Source organism: Urocampus carinirostris, chromosome 5, assembly GCF_059441175.1.
Source record: "Urocampus carinirostris isolate Australia breed hairy pipefish chromosome 5, RoL_Ucar_1.0, whole genome shotgun sequence".
Taxonomy (NCBI): Eukaryota; Metazoa; Chordata; class Actinopteri; order Syngnathiformes; family Syngnathidae; genus Urocampus; species Urocampus carinirostris.
In genome coordinates this window covers 5108658-5130039 of record NC_142353.1, presented here as the reverse complement: position 1 = coordinate 5130039, position 21382 = coordinate 5108658, and the positions used below count along the sequence as shown (strand labels likewise).

Genomic DNA, 21382 nt, shown 5'->3' with positions numbered 1-21382 from the left:
ATTTTCCTTTTTTCCAGGCCGTGTTGTCGGTGTTGATCAGGGTCTTAAAGAGTTACTGAACATTCCCAACTCCGCTCGTGTTGTCAATCTGAAGTTTCCCAGACCAGGAACTTGGAACCTGAAGGTACTTTTCTTAGCGTTGCGGTTCTGGAAATTGTCCTTAGTTTGAACATCATTCAATAGTCTACTTTTTAGGGAAGTCTGTCTAGGTCTTGCTCTATTTTATTTCTCACAAGACTTGATAATGTCTTTGTGGTGTGGTTAAGGCACCACACATAGAATCATGAGTAACTTCTCATCTTCTGAAAATTGGCTTGTGATTTGCAGGTAAGCTGCAGTGGACGTCATACCCTGAGGGTCACAGGAGTCAGCAATCTGGACTTCCGGGCCGGCTTTTCAAGTGTACCAGTTAAAGAGTTCAACCAAACCAGGGAGAGGCCTATAAAAGGTTCTGCTAGGTTTCCTAATAGCTATTCGTCTGCCCAAGACCCCTCAAGACAATGACTGTATGATTGATGCGTATACTCTTCAGGACTGCCAGCATATGTTTTGCTGAAATGTTCTGGCTTGACACCTCCTGGTCATGTGAGTCAAGTCGAGCTCATATCTGGCTCAGGACGGTCCCTGCGCACCATCCAGGTTCCTTTGCCCTCTGACCTTGGCCAACAAGGACTGTGGAGTGTCCCAGAGATGCGGACCCCTGCTCAGAGTTTCTTCATCAAGGCAACAGGCAGAGACAAGGATGGCTACCGTTTCCAGCGGCTATCAACCGTCTCATACACCAACATAGTTACAGGTTTCAAATATATATTCATGGGTTTGATTAAAATGTCCAGAACCTTACATGTCTCTGTCATTTTGTGACACATTTCCCTCTTTGTGCAGCTCCTCCAGCTGTGAACATGCCCAATGAAGTGAAGGGTGTCTACATGGAGCCTGCTAAGATTCACTGTTCGGTGGAGAGCGACTTGCCGTACAGGCTAAGATTTACCAGAAGTGGAAGGACTCTGGGGGAGGAAAAGATCTTCCAGTAACTTTTCTTTTACAACTTCTGAGAATTTCTTTTACTCTGACTTTAGATCTTTCTGCAGTTGTAATTAGATATTTCTATCCTCAAAACCTACTATTGGCATTGAAAACAATTGGAGTTGGATAGCTTTATTAGCTCACATTTCACACTCAAAATCATAGTGAATATAGAATATGTCTTGATCACCTAATAATGTGTCCATGTGTATTTAGTACACTGATCTGGGTTGAATTATCCCACATATACTTGCGTGCGTCTGAGATCCTAACTGATTGTGACGTGAAACAAGATCTGGGTGCTACTGTTACTACTCTGTCACTAAACAAAGCTTGTGTTTTTGTCAGGAAATCTGCCATTGCATCATGGGAGATTGACCATGTTTCAGCAAAGGACGAGGGTCTCTATGAGTGCTTAGTGCAGAGCGATGCAGGACAAGGACATGCCTTAACCCAGCTGACTGTCAGAGGTAGAATACAACACTTTGAGTTAATGATAAACTGAGCTTTTTCTTTTAAAAACGACCCAAGCTTTCTCATTGGTTGTCATTGGAAACAAGACTAAATCAAATCAAATGATTTGTATAGAATTTTTATAAAATACAATGTACCTCAAACACCTGTGTAAAGCATTTATTAATTGCGCTCCCATTTTTTGTCACTTATCATTCTCTGTCACTGTCCAATAAAAAGCTAAAAGGTCCAAAATATACATTTCTATATATGTATACTAAAAAGAAAAAGGTGACTGTTTAGTGAAGCACTTACAAGCAAAAGCAACTTTTGATCATGACTTTGGGTAGTAGAAAAAAATATGCTATGTGCATATTTGATATATCAGCAGTTTGACTCAATATTTTGCGCTTGGTGGTTCTCTATGATTTTTAAAAGAATAATTCATAACATTTTGTATTTTAAGAAAATTTAATTTAAGAAATTACACTTAACATCGGTAACATTCCAGTCAGTTATTCATCATCTTATATTGTCTTTTTTTTTCGTATTTTGATATTTTTTTAATGATTGTTTTCATTTCAGAATATTTAGTTTCAATTGAGCTTTTTATGGTGCATAACGAGCGGTTTATGTTGATTAATAATACTATTTGTGCACACCAAGAACAATTTTTCGGAACAAACCATGTACTGTGCGCATCTGTGATGTCGATATACACATTTTAGACAAGCGGTCCTAAGATTTCACTAGATAAAATAACCTGCAATCATGAAATAAAACAATACCAATGTTTAAATTTATCCGTAAAGGATGATGTTTTGTATATCTCTCTTTTTGTCAAACTGTGCATTTCAAATCAATTTATTATAAACATATACTGTAAGTCTTAATAAGATCCCAATTTAGTGCTCATGAAAACAGTGTATTTATTGATGATCTTGTTGACTTTGTTTACCTGAGATTAGCATTTTTACATTCATGCACTGTGCAAAAAAACAGAAATAAAAACAATTATTCAAGCAAACTTAAAATTCAGACACAGAATGGATGTTTTTAATGCGATCCATATTTCTTTTGCTTAAGGTCTTGTTTTTTCTCTTAATCTCCTGAAACAGAGCCTGCTCCTGTACTCAAGCCAGCAGTCAATGTAACATCCTTAGTGGGAAGTGTGGCGGTGCTGTCCTGTCAGGTGGAGGGCTCTGTGCGCTATAACTTGAGCTGGCATCGAGCGGGTCGTTTCATCCAAGCTCGATCTGGGAGGGTGAGACTTCTGTCCAACTCGTCCCTACAGATTAGCGGAGTGAAAAGTCAGGACGCAGGAGAGTACCACTGCATGGCTTCCAACGTTTATGGAGACGCCAGCATTGCTGTGTGGCTTGTCGTCCCAGGTAAGGCGCGATCACTCTCTGTCAGGCATCTGTTCAAATACTCAACGCACTGGGCCTCCTGGTTCCTGTCCGGACGCACCGTCTGGTTTCTATTACAGGTTGAGCTGTAATCCTGCAGTCAGTTTTAGCTACTACTGATGGGAATTCTGCCTCTTTTTGGAGTACTGGCTCAGCTTGGCTCACTTTAAAGAGCCAGCTCTTGATATGTTACCAATAGTAAAGAAACACCGTGAACCAAATTATTTCATTTTGAAGTTGTATTATGCGGCTATATTATGATATCCTTTAGTGTTTCAATTTACATTTTTTTTTTACCTAATTTAAATTCTCAAATTGTTTGTACTAAACAGACAACACATAGATGACGCCACTTATATTGACCAGTCACAAGCGCCTTCAAGAGAGAGAGATAGAAATAGAGATAAAGAAAAAGTTAAAGAAAGATAGAGAATGAGAGGATGAAAAGAAAAAGAAAGTGAGCGGAAAAGGGAGAGAGAGGGAGAGCAAAAGAAAGAGATAGATAGCAAGAAAGAAAAATAGAGAGAAATAGATAGCAAGAGATAGAGAAATAGAGAAAGAAAACGAGAGATCTGGATAGAGATAGAGAAATACAATAGCGAGAGAGAAAGATAAAGAGAAAGAGAGAGATAAACAGAAGACATAGCGAGAGAAAGAAAGGGCAAAAAGAGAGGAAATGCAAAAGCAAGAGAAAGAGAGTGAAAGAAAGAGAAAAGAGTGAAATTAAGAGAGATTAAGAGAGAAAAGAGAGAGAGAAAAAGTGAGAGAGAGAGAGAAAGAGGTAGACAGAGAGATAGCGTTTCAAAGGTAGCCGACTCCTGTTGCTCTCTTCAAAGAGCCTGCTCATAAAAGCGTTTCATCCACGAACTACACATAACGATTAGATGAACTCTCAGAAATTGTTTCTCATGAAAATTTGCACTTTCTAATGTGGCATGGCCCCAGACTTCCCTGATGAGTTTCACAAACAGTGTCCCTGTTTTCAATATTAAATGACAAAGTGTTAACAAGGCCACCGGTAACTGTCAGCGTCTCCTTTTGACCGCAGAGGCACCTTCTGTGGTACTTCACCCCCAGAACCAAGTATTTTCCCGAGGGGACAAAATTCGCCTTGTCTGTTCAGCATCCGGCTCCCCTCCTCCTCTGCTCTCCTGGAGTCATGGAAACACGCTCCTCGCTAATCGGCCAAGGTAAGAGCACTCTCAACACACTCAACACCTCCGGCACAAAGGACTCATTACATTCCACTCTTGTTACAAACAAAATTGGCACATCCTGTTGGAATCATTGTTGTGGTGTCAAGATTGTTTTGCCAAAGATTGTTTATGTGCGTGTTGAGGCAAAAATAGATTGTCTAGGCACACAAGAGGGAAAAAGAAATCTCTGTGCTTATGTTCCGTTTTTCAGTACATCTGCACATGTCATCAGTGTTCGACAAAATTGTGAATTCTGCCAACTATCTGATGTAGGTTGCGTCTACACCAGCGCGGAGTTTTGACCATAACAGAGGCTGTCTCCGAGGATGCTGGGAACTACACATGTCTGGCAAGCAACACTGCTGGGACCGCATCGCAGTCTGTCTCACTTACATATGCAGGTAGTTCACTTATTTATTTTGTGTTTATTGCTAAGAATCAATTCAAGTGTGAGATGAATTCAAAAGAAGAAAGTAAAGCGTCTTTAAAGCATAAAAATAGGGACGGTCAATTACACAGTAGATGGTGATAATGCCCTGCTCGACCTATTCTTCCTGTTCACACACTGGTGCTGTCCCTATTTCATCTCTGAGTTTTTACTCACAATAGTGGGTCCCAAGAGGGGAAGAACAAGTGGAAAACAGTGACAACAACGTTTGAGTCCAGAAGGAAATTATTACACATACGAAAATATTGTACGAGTGTCTGCCGTTAAAGTATAGTGAATGGCTTAGAATGTTTATTAATACTTTAGTTTTTTTAATTTATTTTTTTCATTTACACAGTTCCACAATTATCGTTGTTTAGGTACACAATTGTTTAAAATATTCTAGGGACGAACCTTTTTTAGTATGTGGCTCTTTTCAAGCAATTTGAGGGGATCTCTCATATGCGATGTAGGCATACTGTACATGAGAGCATATACGATACTTGAAGTTGTTTTGTTTTTGCTGGTCATTACGTTTTTTGAAAACAAGAAAAAGAAAAAGTTTAATTCATTCTACTATCTCTCTTAGCGCTTTAAGCTGCACATTTATTTCATTTAATCCATTTGAGAAGTGAACTTTTTTTCTCAATTTGGGTCACTGCTTGTCATAAGGATGCAATTGTGTGTCGTCAAATCAAACCAGTTAAGAACTACTACACTAGATCACTAGTGTTACATATGACCCATGAAAAGGCATTATATTTTATCTCATCATGACACCATTTTTACTCATGGTGTCAGAAAAAAATGTTAGAGAATGGAGAAAGCAGTAAAGTGTCCTGAAAGATATAAAGAAACACAAACAGCCCCCGAGGGAATCAAGTCTTGGGTGTATCTGATAATAAATCGGACTTTGCAGTTATTTAAATCTTTCAGGACGACGTTGTGTTCTTTCCATACTAGCACCCTTACTAAAATAGTGTAATCATGTGTCAAGTCATGTTTATTTGTATAGCTCTTAATCACAAAAAAATATACTTTTTTTGTATGTTGCCTGTATCACTGGTGGTCTAGTGGTGAGGTTTCAATTCTCATGCTCCACAACCCTGTTTCGATTCCCGTTGTTTGATCCCGATCGCATACATTGTTTCGGGATCGTTGTTTGATCCCGATCGCATACATTGTTTCGGGATATTGGTCAGCGATGTATTTGGAATCGGTCATAAGCCCTAAAACCTGTGTAGTAACGCACATCAATAAATACTGAGTACATTTTCAATTGTATTCACTATTATTTTGCAATATATACTGTAAGGCACACTTACCAAATTTCTGGCCAGATTAGGGGCGCAATATGATCTGTAAAATACTTTACTCATCAAATAGTCAAGTCAAGTTATATTTATTTGTATAGCCCTTAATCATAAAGAGTCTTAAAGGGCTGCACAGACCACAGATTATTACAAACATGGTTTTAGTAAAGTGATTTATTACCCAGTAGATATGAAAATGTTAGTTATTTTGAGTATTAAGTATCTTTATTTATGAGGAAAAAGTTAAAAAAATCTTGATAATTAGAAAATATATTAAAGCACCAACAATATCCCAGCAATAAGAGAAAAGTGAGCCTAGCAGAAGCTGATGGAGGGTACTTTTCTACTTTTAAATACGTTTATTAAATATTTGTTGTATGAGCCTCCAAATCATCCGGAATGTTTCTGAGCTAGGTGTATTTCTTGTTGGTATGTTATTTTAGTAAGTTTATTATTTCATTATTTAAATTATTACTTCTCAATTCCTTAATTCTAAAATTTAACAACATTTGAATATATTTGTTTTCCTTTAGAGGTGCCTATCATAACAGTGGTGCAGCCAGTCCTTCTTGTAGCTGTCGGTGGTGATGCTACTCTGGAGTGCCAAGCCAGTGGGACCCCTCCTCCTCTTGTCCATTGGTTTAAAGGTAATATATGAACCCTGATTTGCTGAAAAACAAATACACAGAAGAGTAGCTTAGTTTCATCTTGGATTTCCAGGGGAACTTGAGGTGGGCTCTGCCCCATTTGCCAAACAGAACGTCCACCAAGGTACCCTTCACATCCGAGGGGTTCAGGAGGTAGATGGTGGTCAATACAGCTGCGTGGCCAGCAGCCCAGCTGGGACATCCACAGGCACAGTGAGCCTGGAAGTTGGAGGTAAGACCAGACAGTATCTTGAGCGAAGTCAATTAAGTCGAATCAGATCACTTACTGCGTTCCGCGCCACAGTGGGACCTTTGTTCTCAGAGGCGCCTGTTGACACGGCGGTTAATGTAGGGGAAAACATCACCCTTCCCTGCACAGCTCGAGGTTTCCCACAACCTGCCGTATCATGGTACACTCAAGATGGCAGACCAATTCTCCCAAGGAGGGAGAACCACAGTAGAAAAACTCAGCTGGAGAATGGATTCCTCTTTATTCAGAGTGAGTTTTTGTTTTGAATTCAAAGATTCATTGCAGATTTCTACTTTTATTCTCATTACTGCTACTTGTGGCATAACATGTAACTGCAGTCTCTGTCACAAGTTTGTGCAATACGTACACCCCTCTGGTTCCCAAAAAATTAAGCATTGTTTTGAACTGAAGTAAAAACAAGTCAGTCATTTTTGGTGGCTCAACCACAGACATCCATCCATCCATCCATTATCTGCACCGCTTTTCCCCAATAAGGTCACGGAGGTGCGGTAGCCCATCCCAGTTTTCTTCGGGCAGTGGGCAGAAGACACCGGGGTGGCCAGCCAGTTGCAGGGCACACAGAGACACTCAATCACTCATTCACACCTAGGGATAATTTGGACCAGCCAATTAACCTGATATGCATGTTTTTGGAATGTGGGTGGAAACCGGATAGCCCGGAGGGAACCCACACAAGCACAGGGAGAACTTTCAATCTCCACACAGGAAGGCTGGTAGCTGTATTTGAACCCATGACTTCAGAACTGCGGTGCAGACGCGGCACAACCACAGACAATCCATCTTTAAAAATCCTGCCTGACTTGCATGTCAAAGAGTGTTGGGCGTATTACTTAAAAACAGTAATCAGTTACACTTACTAGTTACCGTACCTCATTTGTGACGTGATGTTCACTATGTTTTTTGTAATGATACCCAATGCTAAATATATTGCACCTTGTGTGGCGCCTTCTCAAGGTTTCTTATTTTCCCCATGCTGATCTTTTAAGTTTTTTCTTGCCCGCATGTTATTTTAAGATCAGGGGATTGTGTAATTGTAACCTGTGCAGTCCGTTGAGACATTTATTGATTAAGGGCTATACAAATAAATGTGACTTGACTTGACTTGATTTAAAAAGTAATTCAGTTAACCCCCACACTATTGGCACCAAAAATGTACGCGTTACTCCAGGAGTGTCTTAACTAGTTCCACATAACCATATGTACTCACATAGATGCCGACCCCCTAAAACTGCTTAAGATACCCACATAATGAAATAAATTGTTATCACTAACGTATAGAAGTAGTGAATCCTTCATATTCCTAGGCTTGTGCAATCTTGGGAGCTTGAAATGATAAAACCTTAGCTGAGACACTCGATTAATTTTGTCTTCAAACCAATTGAAGATGTTTTCTATTCCTGGGTACGGTCCAAGATTTTTCTTTTCTTGAGGAGTGGTGTATTACGAAAATAATTTGACAAATAAGAATACAAAATTCAGCACACATACAGTAACTTATTTACTCATGCTTTCCCTATTGATTTACCATTGGGTTTTTTGTAGGGAGAAATTATATGTTTTTGTACTCTGTGCTTGAAATAGTCCCACTGAACCGATACAGTTGTATTCTATAGGTAGATATAAACATCCCAGGCAGCACGGTGGCGCAGTGGTTAGCATGTCTGTGGAACAATTCTGAGGTCATGAGATCGAACCTTCCTGTGTGGAGTTTGCATGTTCTCCCTATGCTTGCGTGGGTTTCCTCCGGGCACTCCGGTTTCCTCCCACGTTACAAAAACATGCATATCAGGTTAATTGACCGGTCCAAATTGTCTCCTAGGAGTGAATGAGTGAGTGAGTTGTCTGTCCCTGTGACTGGCTGGCAACCAGTTTGGGGTGTCCCCTGCCCACTGCCCGAAGATAGCTAGGATGGGCTCCAGCACCCCCGTGACCCTACTGAGAATAAGCGGTGCAGATAATGAATGCATAAATGAATGAATAAAAATCCCAGGCTTAAACATTAGTTGTATCAAGCGTGGTGTTGCTGGCGGAAGGAGGGTTGGATGTGACTGCCGATTTTAAACAGATGATGTAATTAAACGATCTGCCTTTAAAAAGTAGCATAGTAACGCACCATGCTCTAACAACAGTTGAGTTACAAAATTTTTATCAAGAACGCATTACAGTACTGGTTACCGGGAGAAATAATTAAGTTCCAGGAAACCGTTACTCCCAACACTGCTTACTGGTATCTTCAATTGTATTTCAGGTGTCTGGATGGAAGATGAAGGGCTTTACACCTGTGAGGCCAAGAATCGGCTTGGAAGCATCAAAGCTGAGGCCAGAGTTAGCGTCACCGGGCTGGGTAGGTTTGTTTGACTGTCACTTGGACTGACTAAAATCATTTTAATTTAACAATGGGCATTTGCAGAGCCGCCTTTGTTAGCGCAAGGTTCCCCTATTGTTACCACTGGCCTCGGACAGTCCTTGAGTATCCCGTGCATGCTGCTGGACGGAATCCCTCTCCCAGAAAGACACTGGTCGCTAAATGGGAAACGTGTAAGACAGAATTTTTAAATATGAAACTGTAATTGCAGCATCCATTAAACCTACTTGTTTTTTTCTCTGTAAAGGTTCAGTTAAATGGAAGAACGTTTGTGAGGAGCGATGGACGTTTGTACATCGAAAGAGCTGTCCCAGAGGATGCTGGGGAATATGTCTGCACGGCAGTGAATGTAGCAGGCTCGATGAACATTACAGTCACCTTGGAGGTGCATGGTAAGTAGGCTTGTGCTTTCGCACCCTTAATATTCACAACACAAGTATTTCTCAAATTGCACTTCAAGGGGTTCCTCGAATTTTAAAATACAGTAGACTTTTGCTCATTGTAAGTCTTTTAATTTTTTACGGAAAATACGATACAACAGTAGCCATTTGATATTTCATTTTATTATTTTTCCTATTTTACTTGAATCAATTTGGTAAAATAAGAAAAAAAATACTTGCATATAATTTTGGTCATTCTGTTATTTATTATAAGTTACAAATGTAGTAAATTTCCATATCAATGTTTTCACCATTTCTACTGTTTTACTTGAAAACTATGCTATAAATGATGTAAAGTGAGAAAAATGATACTTTTTTAACTACAAATTTTAAGTCAAACGTGATAAAATGAGAAAATAATATGTACAGATCATTTTGCCATTTGGAGGTATTTTTTTAATTTTGCACAACAAAAAAATGTAGTCATTTGTATATCATTTATTTTGTTTTATTATTTTCTAATAAGAAATGTACAAAAATGTTGCAAAGCAAGGAAAATAATAAATAATTATTTTTAATGACAAATTTCATTTTAAGTGCCTCAGTAGCCTAGATGGTAAGGCGCCCGCTTTGAGACTGGGAGGTTCGGGTTCGCGCCCCGACCGAGTCATTCCTAAGACTCAAAAAGTGGTCGGCGGCGCCCTCTCTTGGCTGCGGCTGCATCGGGTCAGATGCAATCGACATTTCGTTCTGTGTACATTGTTACACAGAATGACAATACAAGGAAATTATTATTATTATTATTATTATGAAATTAAAAACACAGATAATTTTCCTCATTTTAAGTATTTTCTTTCTTATTGTAAAATGAAAAACAAGTTGCAAATTTAATATTTTTAAATATAATGTTATTATTGCAATTAAAACAGTAAAATGTTGTAAAATGAAAAGAAAAACCTTAATATTGTGAAAAATTTCATATAATAACGAATAAAAAAATATGAAAAATGTTCTGCCAATGGTAAACAAACGGAGGGTATGTAGAAGGAGAACAATTGGTATTATTTAAATAATGTACTACATTTGAGGACAGTGGAAAAATATTTTATTTTATTTTTAAATTGAAAACATTCAATTAGATATTTAACAATGTATTTGAAATAAAATAAGAAAAAAGAAGTAGCCAAACCATCAGCTAATAATCTGTTTGCTCATTTATTCTTTTTTTTTTTTGCTTATGTTACAATGGCAATAAATGTAAAGAAATCGAGAAAAAAAAGAAAAAAAGAATACTTTAAATGAATAAAATTGTTAGTTTCTGTCTTTCTTTTGTCTAATCTTTGTCGTTGAGTATACAACGTCAAACATCTTCAGCGAATCACTCATTAGAGGTGTCATTGGTTGAAAAAACTTCACCAGGTGTACATGAATAAAACAAAGTTGAAAAACACTGTTCTCGCAGATATACTGTATATTGAAGGTTAGTCAACAATCTGTCCTTGAGGGCCCCGACCACCTGCTACCGTGGTCGTGAGAGCCTTCAATTTGCAGTGGGGTCATTTTGCTTATAAGAAGATAATGACAGACAGGGCAGATTAGAGTTCATCACTTTGTAATGAACAAATGCCCGAAGGCCTTTTAAGGTCAGTCAGACTAGCGAGCGAATAGTCAGCTGTGTTTTACGGCCTACTTTCTTTGCAGTGCCGCCAGAGATCAACGCTGGGCCCTACCGCTACATTGCCAACGAGGGTGTAGCCATCACACTGTCATGTGAGACGACTGGTGTTCCTAAACCAGCTGTGGTCTGGTCCAAGGTAGGAGGGTTTTTTTTTACAGTTGCATTAACTACTTGACTGATTGAGTGCTGACATATTAAAACAACCTCTTCAATGAAACATTGTGGAACTGCCAGAATCATTTTTGTAGTATTTTTCTGTTAAGTGTTTTGCAGCATTTTGCAATGCAGTTCAGCGAATTCATCAATTTTGCTTTGAAAACATTGACAGCATTTTGGTAATTGCCTGGCCATGTTTCACAGCATGACTGTTGAGGATCAGTCTTCACAAACTCCCTATAGTTGACCGGGGATCGGTACAGGCTTGAAGTCTGCAAGAGTTAATCCAGCTACTGACCTTGGACAGGAAAATCCATTCAGAACAATATAAAGCACATATTCCCAACATATCCTATTGCTTATTTTTTGCCAGTTTCATGTCAGCATAGTCGGAGTCTGAGTCTCAGAATATGGACATTTATGAAAAAATATTACGTGTTCTCTCCGATATAGGTCTCTGATATGCTGTTATTTCTCACAATATATTTAAGCAATAAAGTCCAATTTTTTTTAGCTGGGCTGGCAAGATCAGAGCTGGAATAAAATACAGTAAAAAAGTAAACACTACAATTGTTTGTTACATTTTGTTAGTCCTATTTCACCAGCAATCATGCCTAGTGATACCAACTCCCGTCAAAGTTTATTTTCAAATTTCCAATTCCAGCTCCTTCAAGTCCTTCTGTACTAAAAACTTACGTTAAATGTAAAGTGAAAAAAAGCTTAAAAGGCTTCTGAATTTATACATTTCTTACAGGGAAAACGGTATGTTTGCTTTCAATAACAAGTGCCTGAATATAAAGGGCTATAAACACTGTAGATTACTCACGTTATTGCTGATGTGTAGAAAAAAACACATTCTATTACCATCGCAGACCAAAACAATTTTGAAATAGAACATATTTATGTGCTTTCATATTGCTAAAAGACCTTACATTTATTTTTTGAAGCTTTTGATCATCTCAAAATGCCAATTCTTCCCTGAAGAGGGGTGCTTTCCTCCGATCACCTCTCTGTGAGAATTTCAGCTCATTAATACACTGCAAACCGCTCCGTGTCCCTTCTCAGTAGTTTATATACTATTTACTTGTGTGCGTCCCAATGTGAAGACATTCTGTTGTTTTGTTTACTCATGCTAGCAGTCTTGTGATTGATTTGATTGATTGATTATTGCTCCAGCGAAGGTCGGGGGGTCCCGTCCCTGTGCGTTGAGCCGACCAGATGAACCAGGTTTTTCCAATGCTGGCGGTCTTGTGCCAGCTGTTCTGCATCCTCTACAGCAACTCCGTGTTGTTGGAGGTCGCCCGCAACGACGTCGAGCCATCGAGTGCGGGGTTTCCCTCGTGGTCGTCTCCAGCCTGCTGCCTTTGGGTCAAACTGGAGAATGGCTCGTGTCGGATGGTCTGGTGGTAGACGAAGGACATGGCCAAACCAGCGGGTGCGGCGTTGTGCGACCAAGGAAGATGCTCGGGGCTGGCACGTGCGGGCTCTGAGCTCTTTATTGGAGACTCGCTGGGGCCACCTGATGTTCTCGACGGTTCTGAGAGCCCTGCTATCAAAACCGTCGATTCTTGTGGCCAGGGTGTCGTTCAGGGGCCATGTTTCTGAGCCATAAAGCAGGATAGAGAGTACGGCGAGGTTATAAATGCGGAGCTTCGTCTTGCGTGCGATGGTCTGGTGCCGCCAGAGTGGTTTCCAGAGAGACTGCAGAGCAGATGCTGCCAGGGCTCTTCTGCGGAGAATCTCTGGTTTTAGGTCCCCATTGTGTGTCACCATGGACCCCAGATACACAAAGCTCTTGACAGGCTCTACGATGTCGCTACCAATTTGGATGGGAGGTGGATCTGGTCCATCACCGACATACATGAACTTGGTTTTTGTCCAACTCACTTGGAGGCCAAGCTGCGCTGCCTCTTCGCAGTAAATGCCCAGAGCGTCTCTCAGCTGGCTGTAGGAAGTGCTGAGCATGATTGTGTCGTCAGCATACTCCAGGTCAGTCAGGTGGTAGTTGCCGAAAGACACTCCGGGGATGCGCTCACTAACCCTGAACATCAGATGGTCGATGATGCAATTAAAAAGGTCGGGAGCAGCCACGCAGCCTTGACGAACGCCGCTGGAGATAGTAAACCAGTCGGAGTCAATGCCGTTGATACGGACACAGCTCTCTGCGTTGCTGTAGAGTAGCTTGAACAGGGCTATTATCTTGGGTTGTGCTCCGAGAGCTTGGAGGATGTTCCACAGTGAAGAGTGGCAGACGGTGTCAAAGGCGGCCTTCAGATCAATGAATCCGATATATAGATGGTGATCTTTACGGAATTCACGGGTCTTCTCTATCAGCAAACGGACGGCAGAGATGTGGTCCGTTGTGGAGCGGTTGGGCATAAAGCCAGCCTGCTGGGGACGGCGGCAGCTTCTGATTGCTGGAAGGGCACGGCTGAGCAAGATCCTGGTAAAGACCTTGCCCGGGATAGAGAGTAAGGTTATACCTCTGTGATTTCCACAGACAAGCCTGTCACCCTTGCATTTCCAGAAGGGCATGATGACTCCTCTGGTCCAGTCGGTGGGCAGCTGCTCCGATTCCCACACCTGGTTGAATAGGCAGGTTAGCCACTCCACCATGCCATCACCGCCGGCCTTGAGCATCTCGCCGGTAATGGCACAGATGCCGGGGGCTTTCTTTGTGTTCAGCTTCTTCAGAGCAGCTCTCACTTCCTCGGGTGTTACAGGGTCTGTGCAGCAGGCGTCGCTAGGAGGTGCTGTGCAGCCACTAGGAGGGTGGGATCAGCCGGGATGGTGCTGTGCTGCAAGAGGAGGCTAAAGTGCTCCTTCCAGCGCGCGAGACAGTTGGCTTCTGTCATGATGAGGTTGCCGTCTGAGTCTTTTACCAGCGCTGTCTTTTTGTGTGGGCCGCTACGGGCTTGGCGTAGTAGAGTGAATACGAGGCTCATGTTGTTGTTGTTGGCCGCGGACTCAAGCTGTTGGGCTTCTGCCTGCCAAAACCTCTCCCTATCTTCAGCAATGGCCACATTGCGCAGGCAGTTCAGTCTCCGATACTCCGTGAGGTCGCCTCGGAGCCGGGCCTCACGCCGCTGGTCTATGATGTTTAGGGTCCTCTCTGATATCCAGGGCTTTCTCGGGGAGGATCGCGGGCGTCCGAGGACATTGTGAGCAGACTGGAGGACACTTTCCTTGAAGGCCGCCCAGTCTGTCAGCTTGTCAGGAGCCAGGGCATCGAGAGTGCGGCGGATGGAGCAACTGAAGTCTCTGGCGATGTTGGGGTCACTGAGTCGGGAGGAGTCGGGGCGAGGCAGAGTCTTGTGCTGGTTGGCTCGGAGCTTTAGCTTGAGCTGGGCCACCAGCAGACGATGGTCTGTGTTGCCAAGCTGTGCTCCTCTGAACACCCGGCAGTTGGTTACAAATGACTTCCAGCGTTGTGATATCAGGATGTGGTCCAATGCCTTTCTGGTTCTGCCATCTGGGCTGTACCACGTCCAGTGATGGATGCATTTCCGGGGAAACCAGGTGTCAGCAACACAAAGCTTGTTTTGGAGGCAGAGGAGAAGGAGGCGGTTGCCATTGTCGTTTGTTGTGCTGTCAACGAAGGTGGTGCCGACAGGTGAGCCGGGGGACCGATCATTGCTGGATAGAGTGGCATTGGCATCAGTGAGGATGATGGTGATGTCGTGTGGTGGGGCTTGGTCGACAGCCTGGTGGAGTTGGTCAAAGAACGCGTCCTTCGCATCCTCATCAGCGACATCGGTGGGGGCGTAGGCGACGATCACTGTCATCTTGCCGTGATGGTGGAGGAAGCGGGCAGACAGTAGTCTGTCGCTTATTGGTGTCCAGCTGATGAGGGACCTCCGGAGGGCTTTTGGAATGGCGAGAGCCACACCGTAATGGCCGGTCCGACTCTCGGGGCCACTCCAGATGTAGCAATGGTTGCCAGCTGTTGTTTCACCATTGCCTTGCCATCGTACTTCACAGAGCCCTGCCAAGGTGATGTTATAGCGACAGAGCGTCTGGACATTCCAGGTGGCGACACGGGTCTTACGACGAAGGTCGATCCGTACTCGTTGGTCGGGGGCAGGCTGGGGTCCGTTACCGTGTTGGTCAGTCCGGCTTCTTTCTCTGGTCAGTTTCGTAACAAAGGGGGGTTCTCCTGGGTGAGTTGTTAGCCCTCCGCAGGATAGTCGGTTGGTGGGGCTGCCACCTCACAGCGTACCGACACGCTGGGGTCTTTGTTTGTCTGGAACCTACCCCGGAGACCGGCCCGCCATGGGTGACCCTACCAGGAGCAAGCTCCCGACGGTATCGCTCTCCAGGGTCACTGGAACACGCAAGCCCCCTCGCCGCATCAAGGCCAGACCCATCCGAGGGGGAGTCTTGTGATACAATTCGCATTTATCAAGTGACACTTCATTTGAAAAAAGTAATAGTTAATAACTACTAAGATGTTAGAACATCTGGAACATAAACGGAAAGAAATAATTTGATATGAGAAATCTTTTGAAGGAGGACAGTATTTGTCTTCCTCCACGTGTTTGAAACTACATCCGAGCTGCAAGACAAGAGAGGTAAAAACAAGCTCTTGATTGAGCAGTTTGTGTAATTCATTACAATAAAACAAATGAAATAAATGAATAGAATATTCTGCACATATGTGAGTGAAAAACGAGACTGAAATGGTTTGGCAAATTCTCAAAATGGCTGACACTCCTTTAGATATATCAAAAGGGCGGAACAATCAATCTAGTGAAAAATTTCCAATGCAACAGCTTCACACCTATACTTCATCCAGACTTCATCCAGAATCCTGTAGGTTGTCTGATAAGACTCTAGGCCTCCCTACCAACACCACTTACAACAATGTAGAGATTTTATAATGTCTAGATAAATGGAAATATCGTGGAAAAAAGTAAATAAGACAAGATGTAAATAAGTACATTCCAAAATATGGATAGGCACAAGGTGCATTAATTACCATTAAGTTAATAACTTGATTAAAATATTGAAGTCATTATATAGTTAATTTTCAAAGATGGCGAAAATCACCCTTATTCCTCACAAATAAAATGTGAAAATTTGGTTAACTTCGGGCTTGGCCCCTCATATCAAGTTAATCAGTCAGGCTTGGCTGGTTCAGGCCTCCATACCTGCGGGTCGGGTCGGGCTGAAATTTCTCGGCCTGATTTGACCTCTACCCTGAATCCAACCTTGACAAATGTATTTTTGAAGTCACATCCAGATAGCAGTGAATTTGCTGGACCTGTTTAATATTAAAAATATATTAAGCCTTAATTCTCTTGCAATTTAACACCCATTTGTCATCTTAGGGAAGACGACCTCTGTCTTGGGACAGCTCCTTGCTTCAAGCTGACCCTAATGGCCACTTACACATCCCTAATCCCACTACTAACGATGCAGGAATCTACGTATGTACCGCTACAAGTCCTGTGGGTTACGCCAGCCGAGAGATCCAGCTCAGTGTTAACTGTAAGGCAAAAGCAGCACTTTTCCTAAGGGGTGACACTCACGGCCTTTTTCATTTTGCTAGCAATGCCGAGGATTGTGGGCGCGAGTGACTATGACAACGTTGTAAAAATGGCTGCAGAGGTGGGAACTGAGGTCGTTCTACCTTGTGAGGCCCAGGGGAGTCCGTCTCCACTTATTACATGGAAAAGAAATGGCCACCCCATCCCCCCAGTCACAGCAGGGTAAGTGGAAGGTTTTTACATCACTGTGGCAACCACGTCACGTCTTAGCGTGAGACAAAGGCGTTTACCTGGCTTTACGTCTCCTCGCCGACGACTCAAGTGCTTACCAGGAGAGGGAGAATCCATCCAAATATTTATATTGTCAATACTAATCAATTTATTCGATCGGATCGATACATTTGTCCTGGGACCACCAATCTCCTTAAAGCATCTGTTTTTTGTGTAAATAATGCAGCCCTTATCTCTCTCAACCCCTCGGCCAAGCTCTAAGTTTACACCTGAATGGTGACCAACAGATACTTTTATTACCGCTTCCTACCTGGCTTACTGCTGCCTGCCAGATATAAGAGAGGGCCAAATAAATGCACTCACACCTACCAGAAGCTAAGAATAACAGAGGGCAATTGGAAGCTCAGCAAGGTGTGGATTTCTTTTTGACAACAGAAAAGGATAATGCCAGGTGTAATTTTTGTGGTAAAGTGGTTTACTACTGCAGCAACACCACTAATTGACATAAACACATTAATAAAGCTCACACAACAGACAATTATATTTCGATCGCTTTGCCTCCCCCCTAATGGATATTATAGCTCAATATAGCAAAGGAGGCTTGCTTGCCCTGCGAATTGAGATGGAACATCTGTTCCTGCTCGGTTCACGTTCGTGTGGTGACCCCGGCTGTAGACAGGCAGGCAGACTCCAAACCTAGACAAGATAGAAGACAGATCGAGGCCAAGAGGCGGATGACAAGGAAGCTGAGGGTTTGCAGTGACGACTCGAACGTAGTGCGGCTTTGTGCACGCTGCCTGGAAAAAGGAAATGTGGGTGGTGCTTTGAGGGGGATGCCAGGAAGGGGAAAGAAAACTAACTGACAGAGAAGAGACAGAAGCCCCTGTCTGCTTGAAGTTAGGAATCCCTGGGGTGCGTTTGCAATAAAACAACATGCTGACTACTCATCCTGTCTGATGAGTATAACATGTCTTTGTGAACAACCCCCACACAGGCCCGGGTGCTGCAAACAGATGCATGCAAGCTGCATGGTGCGAAGATATGCGAAATGGTGCTGACTGTTATTAATTAATTATGCAAGTTAAGGGGCGAGCTGTTTTTGGACCCATTCACCACCAATTGCTTGAGTTGAATATCGGCGTTGGGCTAAAACGTGATACTGAATGTTTTCATCCATTATCTGCACCGCTTATCCTCAGTAGGGTTGCGGGGGTGCTGGAGCCCATCCCAGCTATCTTCAGCCAGTCGCAGGGCACAGACAACTCACTCGCTTATTCACACCTAGGGACAATTCAGACCGTCCAATTACCCTGACATGCATGTTTTAGAAATGTGGGAGGAAATTGAATGTTTTCAATAATTGATTATTGTTTTTGGTACAGATACTTAAGTATTAAATATCAGTACTAATGACTTTGCTGATTAATATATGACTGGATTTTTGTTTTATTGTCAGAAATTTCATTTCAAATTGTCACCGGCTTCACAAAAAGTTTGATGAATATTGCAAACTGGCATACAGATATGGATCTTTAAAATTGTCAGTCATATTTTTTTTGGGGGGGGTGTCAAAAAAATTTCACATTGTGTTATGATTTGTATTTGTTTCCTACCTAAAAAAACTCAATGCAACCACATTAATCTGGCATAGTACACAATTGGGCCAATTTATATGTCATTTTACATTAAAAAAATAATATGATATAAATATATATATCAAAATACCAAATATTATAAACAACAACATTTTCTCTCTTAACCTGGTGATACCTACTGAAAGTACACGCACAGGTGTAAAGAAATCAGCAAAACAGCCATACGGCAACAATTATTGTAATGTTGGTCCAATGGACATAAATATTTAAATTTACTTAGTTTATTGCATTGACTTTTAAGTTAAAATAAATATATGACATTCTGACTTTGTGCATCGTGGTTTGGACCATAGTATGATAATGGGATAATGCATGTATTCTGAATAAGAATTTGGGATTTGACCATTCCTGTTCTGGGTGCTTCGACTTGCACTTTATCTACCGCCTCGGCAAAAGGTGGCTTAAATGTTACTGCTTTCCTTCACTTGATTAGATAACTTGCGGCCAATGATAGCCACAGTAATTTTTGCTTCATGCTTTTTTCCACTCAATAGAACATTATTATAATTAACCTGCCTAGAGAAATTGCTTATCTCGCAGGACTGTTGACTTCTGTTTGTATTTTGCATGTATACAACTCCTTTTTGAGGCTGTTCGGATAAAGACATTTTTTTTTTTTAATTTAGCAAGCAGCATTTTACTTCCTCTGAATCAGGGGTGTCGAGACTTTTCGGAAAGCAGGCCAGATTTTGGTAAGGTGAAAATGTGTGGGGCAGACATTCTTTGAACATGCTTTAATAAATTCACCCTCCGTGAAAGCTTTGCAGTGCTTGGTGATCAGTATCTCGCCTCTGTAGATTTTTCATTTAACTCGCAAGGTCTTGTGAAAAAGAGCTGCTGTACCGCTAAAACAGCTTCCTTTCACATTCTCACAGCGTTTGTTTCCAGTTAGCTTTTTGTAGTCAGAATGTTATGTCTGGCAGTGCTTCTTGATATATTTTTTGAGAACAGCCACAGTCTCTCGGCAAATTAGGCAAACGAAGTTGTTTCACATTTTAGTAAAAAATATACTCCTATTTCCAGTTGTCCTTGAAGCGCCGGCCCTCACAGTCAACTTTCCTTCTTTTATTTACATTCGCCATGTCGGCTAAAATTCTCAAAGAAAGCCAAGAGCAAAGTGGCCAAAAGGCTACTGCCATCTTCTGGTGAAATTGTGAAATTGTTTTGTAAAAATGTATTTTATACTGCTGTCAATATTACTAGCAGGCAACATATTATTAATTTCATAACAGAGGCCAGAACTGGTCCCGGGGCTGGATATGGCTGCTCTAAATGCTCAACAGCTGGGTATGTTTTAGGGACAAAGCACATATTTGTTTGTCTCTAACAGGCAAATGAATTGTTGCATTTGCAATCGCTTTTCTCAAGCAGATGTCCCTAGTTGTGTTTGTATCCAGGCCTTTCTTCAAATCAAACCACTTGTGACGCCATCTTTGATGTACTTAACAATCTGTGGAATTCAATTGCTGTTGCTATCCCTGTGACCTTTTCCAGGGTGACTTCATCAACTTAAACTCTGGATACCCTAGTACGTCGTGATTACTTTAGAAAAACAGTAACAAGTTAGTCACAGGGGGAATCACCAGCGCCTGGTTGAAATCTGCATTCCACTGAGTGCTTTTTTTCTCCAGATTCCAGGACTTGCCTTCATCACATTGTAACCACTTCTGAAGACGACTGTACTTGTTTTATTATTTCTTATTCTAAGGCATTCAGACAAGAGAAATAAAATCGGCATATGTTTATGGATTATATCCATGACAGTCACCTCAGTAGCTGTGTGTACAATGCCTCAAGGATATTGCCCCTTTAACCTTTAAAACCTGCAACTATTCTGTTATAGCATTGGTCTGCAACCTTTTCTTTATCACGGACCAGTTTAATGTCTGACTATATTCTTGCCGCCTGGGCCACAGTCAAGTCAAGTAAAGTCGTGGTTAATCATAAATCCATATATAAGCCTCAAAGGGCTGTACAGACTGTGGATTGAAAATAAATGAATGAATGATTTTGAGGTTTTTCCTTTGTCTCCAGCCAAGCCCAGGATTCAGCCTGTACCCCCACTATTGAACTAGTAATTTGTCAACTGATCAATTATTGCTCAATTATGGTGATATAGCACCGCAAAACTCTGGTATTACTCAAACCCTGACTTTATGTTTAGGATTTGTGGGGTAAAAGTGTGTATACATAAATATTTATGGTTTTAAAAAAATAAGGCAATTTTTTTTATATCTGTGTGCCGGTACCAAGCAATCCACCCCGTACGGGGCGTACAGGTACGGGGCCTGGTGGTTCCTGACAACTGTTTTATAGAATATGCTCATGTAAAACAATTAAGATTGAGGCAAAATTTATTTTCCAAGTCGGGCAAATGTTCTCACAATAAAGCTCTTTGAGTTCATGTCACTCCTTTTTTCTTTCCTCAAATATACTCATCATGTGATGTTCATTTTTTTTTTGTCACTCCTTTGCCTTTAACTCATTACAATTCCCCAGGTTCACAATATTGCCCTCTGGCTCTCTGAAGATATCCGACGTACGCCTCATTGATAGTAAATTCTACACTTGCACTGCAGAGAACCCAGCTGGCAACGTGTCCATAAACTACAATTTACAAATCCAAGGTACCTTTGCGGGGTTTGAGTATCAGAAAGATATCCAGAAAACATAAATTCTGTGGATT

General features: G+C 41.7%; 1 protein-coding gene across 1 annotated transcript in view; it reads left to right on the top strand.

The window, feature by feature from the left end:
- Positions 1-21382, top strand: part of hmcn2 (hemicentin 2) — a 72182-nt gene that overhangs the window by 9020 nt on the left and 41780 nt on the right. Inside the window, exons 6-23 of the mRNA XM_088335423.1 lie at positions 18-124; positions 328-448; positions 533-796; positions 886-1030; positions 1375-1496; positions 2598-2870; positions 3937-4078; positions 4358-4485; positions 6358-6471; positions 6545-6703; positions 6776-6970; positions 8991-9086; positions 9153-9280; positions 9355-9499; positions 11189-11301; positions 16652-16811; positions 16873-17032; positions 21196-21323. Of these exons, the coding sequence (XP_088191549.1) occupies positions 18-124; positions 328-448; positions 533-796; positions 886-1030; positions 1375-1496; positions 2598-2870; positions 3937-4078; positions 4358-4485; positions 6358-6471; positions 6545-6703; positions 6776-6970; positions 8991-9086; positions 9153-9280; positions 9355-9499; positions 11189-11301; positions 16652-16811; positions 16873-17032; positions 21196-21323 (2700 nt within the window). The remainder of the gene's footprint in view (positions 1-17; positions 125-327; positions 449-532; positions 797-885; positions 1031-1374; positions 1497-2597; positions 2871-3936; positions 4079-4357; positions 4486-6357; positions 6472-6544; positions 6704-6775; positions 6971-8990; positions 9087-9152; positions 9281-9354; positions 9500-11188; positions 11302-16651; positions 16812-16872; positions 17033-21195; positions 21324-21382) is intronic.